Genomic DNA, 6,419 nt, shown 5'->3' on the forward strand with positions numbered 1-6,419 from the left:
AAAAAAAAAAAATAAAAAATTTTTTGAGCGGAAAAAAAAAAACACTTTTTTTTTTTTTTTTTTTTTTTTTTTTTTTTAGACGGGGTGTCCAATTATGCTTAAAGTCTTTAAAAGTTGTTTTTTTTAATCAACGTATCTAAAAGTAAGGTTTTAAATTTAATTTTCAAAGTAAGTTGTCCTTTATGTTCATCACAGGTCTTAAAGTTTGTCTTGACGGAATTATTTTATCTTGTACATTGTATTTTTTTCCCCTCTTTTTGACTTTTCAGTCATTCAAAAGTTTGAGTAGCACTCGGTCAAACTTTGTGCTTCTTTGCGTTTGTGCTCTATTGGGCAAACTCCCAATAAAACACATTGAAGTTTCTGTCTTTAATGTGTTTCCGGGGCTGTAGGAAGTCCTCGCTGTATTTCCTGTTATTTTCAAAAGACACATCTGCTCAGTGTTTCTGCAGATTATGCAGGAATCGTGAAAAACCTCAAAGCATTGGATTCCCTTTGCATCATGTGCTGCTCCTGTCCTCTGCAGCTCTGTGGTGTGATGGTGTCGGCCAGCGAGGACTCCACTCCCTCCATCATCTATCACTGCGTTCTGCGCGGACTGGAGCGCCTCCTGCTGTCGGAGCAGCTGTCTCGCGTCGACGGAGAAGCTTTGGTCAAGCTCAGCGTGGATCGCGTCAACATGTCGTCGCCTCACCGAGCCATGGCCGCCCTGGGCCTCATGCTCACCTGCATGTACACCGGTAAGCCGTGCTTTGACGTGACCGCCAACCTGAACACTTCATCTGCTGTGAGCTGATGCCACCAGTTTCATTCTCTGCATTCGCTCTTATTTCAACTCCATCTAATAACATGCATGTCCCTCCACTGCTCCTAATGCACGTGACTTTCCATTACAGTCTAATTACGAGCTGAACATATGAACATAGAGAGCAGAAATCCAGCATGGGAATAAAACGCTTCACTGAGGTTGCCCTCTTTGTAGCTCCAGATGTTCTTGCAGATAAAAGAGCTCATGGTGAAGCGGCTGCTGGAGAATTTCTTTTCATTAGGTAATTAAAAACACAGAGATCATTTTCAAGCTATTGTTGAACTATAAAATATATTCATAATACTGTATTTTCAGCCAAGCTTTGCAAATTAGTTCAGTTGACAGATGTTGAAGTTTATGAGCCTGGGAATAAATCCAGCATTAGCTGCTTTAGGGTTGCAAATATTGAGGAAACACCTGTGATTTATTTATTTATTGTACTTGGCTAGTTCATAAATCTGCTCCAGTCCATCTGCCACCACTTCTACCATCCGTCTCTGCATGTTTTCACCATTGTCTTTCTATGTTTATCTCTGTATAAAAGATCTTGAATAATCTCAACCAGTAGTAGTTATCATCAGTAATCACATATTTTTTACCTGCTTGCTTCCTGCATGTATTAGCGAATGTAAAAAGTATGTCTGACCTCTAACCCCTGCAGTAACCCCTACTAACCATAGAATTCTTTTTAATGGGTGCTAATGGCACAAATATTTCTCCTTTGCTCAACGCAAATTCGCAGATTCTGAGATTACGTTCTCGCTTTTGCGTACGCAGACTTAATTTTTGCATAAATCCTTTGTGCTTTGCGGTATCTTGTAAAAGTATTCATATTCATACCCACTAACTTTTTTTTGTACATTTTGTAACATGAAAACCACTAATTGTATATATTTTATTGGGATTTTATGTGATAGTCCAACACAGGAAATAATTAATGTTTCTTAAAATCTGATATTTTGGCTATTTTGGTGATCAGACTTCTTTAATACCCCTAATAAAAACCCAGTGGAAGCAATCTCCTTAAAAATTCACTTAACAACTAAAAACCTGTGTGTAAATTACGCCGAGAGATGCCAGCTAAGGAGAACATTGTTAACAGAAATAGCATGTAGAGGACAGCAAATTGTGTAGAACAAAGTTGAACTGTTTGGCTTACATTCAAAAAGCTTTATGTGGTCATAAAAATACCACTGAATCACCCTGAAAATACCATATCCACTTTGAAGGACAACAACCCTAAACAAGCAGAGCTGTGGAGGAAGGGTTTGAGCTCAGTTCTTAGATAGAAAGTCCCTGTTAAAGCCCAGATATAGATCCAGTGGACTTTATATAAATCCATAACCAGGAAACTGATAATCACAGACTGATACTCTCCAATCTGACTGAACTGTTGCCATTTTTGAGGAGAAAAATGAACAAAACATTTCTTAAACTCTGTCTGGTAAAACTCACCTGTTATTCTTCAGGTGGTGCAAAGTTTTGCTTTGGGGGAACCGAAATACTTTAAGATTTGTATTTGTGGAAGAATAAATAAAACGATGCATCCTTTACGATCCACTTCTCAATAATGCACTCTTAAAAGGGCTATCACGTAACATCTGAATAAAATACACTGACATTATTTGTGGTTATAATGTCACAAAATGTTGAAGTGGTAGTAAATACTTTTGCAAGTACGTTTTTTGTCGTATCTTATGAGCAAAACAGTTTCTGACTAGTCTCTTACTGAAACTCTCTAATTTTAACACTCCCAGAAACTCCGTTTTTTTTTTTTTTTTTTTTTTCTCTTTTGGTTGTTGATGTTCAACATTCGTGTGATGACGGTTGCAAGCCCCACTCTAACTTTTCCCCCCCTCCCGGTTTCAACCGGCGCCACCCATCCCTCTCGCCCTCTCAGCGGTGCTCGCGTCCTGTTCAGATGCGACAGGGGTTAGAGGTCAGGTTGACTCTGTTGCGGAGGCCGTTGGCGTCACGGCGGGTCATGTTGGTTTCTCCTCAGGCAAGGAGAAAGCCAGCCCTGCCAGCCGCCCTGCCCACTCTGACCCGCAGGCCCCGGACAGCGAGTCGGTCATTGTCGCCATGGAGAGGGTCTCCGTGCTCTTTGACAGGTAAAGCTTTTTTCATTTTCCGATTGCCGTATAGCACATACGCAGCATTTGTTAAAATAAAAGTAAGTAGAAAGTAAATATCCAATAGTTGGACATCATGTCCAGAGGACGCCTGTTAGTTTTTAATATTTCGTCCATCTGTCTCCCGTTCCCGCAGGATCAGGAAGGGTTTGCCCAGCGAGGCTCGGGTCGTGTCGAGGATTCTGCCCCAGTTTCTGGACGACTTCTTCCCTCCGCAGGACGTCATGAACAAAGTCATTGGCGAGTTCCTGTCCAATCAGCAGCCGTACCCACAGTTCATGGCCACTGTTGTCTACAAGGTCAGCAACGAGGCAAAGGAATAAAATCAAACCCATCGTGTTCTTTTCTAGAGCTGGATTAATAAAAAGGGTCTTTCGCGATTAATATTTCTTTAAATCCACTTTAAAGAAAGTAATTTCTTTAACGCGCATTAAAAAAAGGAAATCCTATCTTGTTGTTGGACTCCTCCTCCTCCCATCGGTACATTTTCTTGGTTCACTCTCTCATCTGTTTTTTCCCGTCTCCACTGTGACGCTGCCCAGGTTTTCCAGACGCTCCACGCCACTGGCCAGTCTTCCATGGTGCGCGACTGGGTGCTGCTGTCTTTGTCCAACTTCACTCAGAGGACACCGGTAGCCATGGCCATGTGGAGCCTGTCCTGCTTCTTTGTCTCCGCTTCCACCTCCCAGTGGATCTCTGCCCTGTATCCTTACATGACGTGGGGTAGAGCTAATGAACAAGACGGTGATTATTTTTTCCATTTCGTCCTGGGGGATTATTACAGCCCACTGCTGGAATATTCTGACTATTTTTTTATAATCAGTTTTTACATCATCAACCATCTTGTCTCAAAACAGATGGAGAGGAAGACTGGCTCACCATTAGAGATCAAAGCTCCTTAAAACATGAAAGGAGAAGAGTAAATTTCGGGTCCAGTCAATCAATTCAAACTCATCCTCTTAGGCTTTTTCTGGATATTTCATATCGCAACTGGACTCTGGTCTCTGATTGCTGTTCGGTTTCTTTGGTGTTGATCAAATAACCTACAAGATTCTGTGAAATTCTGTTTAAAATATAATCACTCTTAAAGTATTTGAAAGTATTTTTCCATCTTAGTTCTTGCATTTTTTTTTTTTTCACTTAAGAAATTCTCTGGCAGAAATAGTTTGTTCTACTATAAATTGTTTTATGAGTCTGTGGCAAAATTACAATTTCCACAATGCAGAGCAGCAAAGAGCCCTGGCAAAAAGGATTTGTTGCTTGATATTGAGCCTTTCAAGCAAAACAACAAAAATAAATTTGCTGTCTTGTTATTTTGTTTAAGGAAATCGAAACCTTATCTTTTACCTCATCCACTTTCAGCATCTTTAGGAGATTCTGTGAAATTCAGTCATTGGTGGAAAACATTGTTGCATGATTTTCACTGCATCGTCACAAGAGATGATAAACCGTTGAGTCAGAAGAGGAGCATTAAAGAGCGATGGGTAGTGTTCCTGTGGTCTTAAAATCGTAACAAGCAATTTTTTTTTCTTATTTCAGCATGCTGACCAGCAGTATGCAGCAGCAGCAGCAGGCTGACGGAGGGTTATTCAGCACTTCCCTGCTTCATACAGCCGTGAAACAATCCAGTTTCTCTCGTCATCGAGAAGGACTGGACGGCGATTTTCGGTCTCCGTAACTGGCCAGTACAGTCGCTGTCATGACGCTCATCTTGTATCAAAATTAACAATTTCCTCAAACCACACGAGTTCTTCATTCAGTCAGTAATTTGTTGATTTCATTACTAGGGAAAAGGTTAGTTTAGGAGCGTAACGTCCTACTGGGATACTCGCCACCTCCTAACCGTGTTAAGAGCTAAACAACAGTCTCCCAGATTTCTATTTTAAGCAGCTCGGTCTGAACCCTCTGCCGTTCAAATGTTGCGATTTGTCGTCCTTAACTTCCTGCTCCGTTAACCAGACTTCCACATGTGATCAGCCGGATGGGGTCCAGTGAGACGGTGGACGTCAACCTGTTCTGCCTGGTCGCCATGGACTTCTATCGGCACCAGATCGACGAGGAGCTGGACCGCCGGGCCTTTCAGTCGGTGTTCGAGACGGTGGCGTCGCCGGGGAGCCCCTACCACCAGCTGCTGGCCTGTCTGCAGTCCATCCACCAGGAAGCGTCACTCTGAAGGGCAGCACGCCCAGGCAGACATGCAGACAGTCAGGCTCAGAGAGAAAGTGAATTAGAGAGATGAGTAATTGAATCTGCATGTTCGGCTCCCTGATAAATTGTGGTGGTGGGAAAGAACAGGATGTTTATCCAACCTGAGCTACTGAAGCCTCATTTCTCCCTCTCTATCTATCCATCTTTCTCTCTCTCTTTCTCTCCCCGCTTCCACCTTTGAAAAATGTAAACCGCTGAACCCACGAGTGCGAGCTCGGTGGCGTTCTGGAGCGTCAAAATGAAGAATGAGACGTTAGGTCTGTGAAACGTACACGAGGCTGAATTCTGGAAGAGGAAGCCCCTGACTTAGATGTGAAGGACGAGGGTTGAAGCTCTGGCAGATTCCTCCCCACACAGCAGCACCTTTTTCTTTAAAAACAAACAGAAGATAATGTAAATCAAATACAAGACGGCTTTATTTCTTTGCTCTTAGGACTTGCTTAAGTATTGTGATGTCAGTAAAGTTAAATAGAGACAAAGTATTTGCTATATTTAAAGTTTCAACTCATCTATTTTTCAGTGAATTTTGTTAAAAAATGCTTAGTTGGGACTTTAAACATGAGGCTGACACACAAGGGTCAGAGACGCCTGCTCAATGTTGTTGAAAATTCTATATTTAAGTTGTGTGTTTGTGTTTATTCAGACATGCAGAAGGCAAAAAGATAACTGGTTTCTATGTAAGAATGCTAATCATTATGTCCTGCCCTCTTTCTGTCGAAGCGGGGAACTCGAGACGAACTTCTTACCGCAGGAAGTGTAACTTATTTCAGCAAGACGCCACACCTACTCTGGATGGTTCACATAGAGTCAAAAAGTTAAACGGGTAAATGCCGGGCATAATTTAAGGTCGGGTTTTGTGAAAGTTTAATCATTTTAACAGTTTAAATCCCCCCCAATTTACATCGTCAACCTGTTCTGTGAGAAAAATACCAAAATCTTTTCTTGCCTTTTTTTTTTTTTTTTTAATCCAGTGCAGGTGGGTGTAAAGAGTTTCTTCTTATGATTTTATGAATTCACTAAAATCTATCTACTTTTTTTTTTATATATTAGCTGCAGATCTGAATGATTCCACCTGTCCATTACTTCTACATTTTTAAGTCTCAGGATGTTGGATGTGACTTTATTGTTATTGTCATTAAACTGGAGGTAGTTTCCAGTCTTACGTGGAGCTACCTTCTTATTCTGTAAAAAAAAGAAAAGAGAAAAAAAAAAGATATATATGTAAAAAAAAAAATCAACTGTACAGTAATCTGAAAGCCATGGTGCATGAT

At 41.2% G+C, this 6,419-nt stretch overlaps 1 protein-coding gene across 1 annotated transcript in view; it reads left to right on the forward strand.

Annotated features, from left to right (window-relative positions):
* The window catches only part of htt (huntingtin), a 45,216-nt gene extending 38,797 nt beyond the window's left edge, over positions 1-6,419 (forward strand). Inside the window, exons 79-83 of the mRNA XM_015048288.1 lie at positions 527-740; positions 2,811-2,919; positions 3,077-3,239; positions 3,483-3,643; positions 4,900-6,419. Of these exons, the coding sequence (XP_014903774.1) occupies positions 527-740; positions 2,811-2,919; positions 3,077-3,239; positions 3,483-3,643; positions 4,900-5,113 (861 nt within the window). The 3' untranslated portion in view covers positions 5,114-6,419. The remainder of the gene's footprint in view (positions 1-526; positions 741-2,810; positions 2,920-3,076; positions 3,240-3,482; positions 3,644-4,899) is intronic.

This window comes from Poecilia latipinna, unplaced genomic scaffold (genome assembly GCF_001443285.1).
Source record: "Poecilia latipinna isolate Pla-1442-1.1 unplaced genomic scaffold, P_latipinna-1.0 Scaffold873, whole genome shotgun sequence".
Taxonomy (NCBI): domain Eukaryota; kingdom Metazoa; phylum Chordata; class Actinopteri; order Cyprinodontiformes; family Poeciliidae; genus Poecilia; species Poecilia latipinna.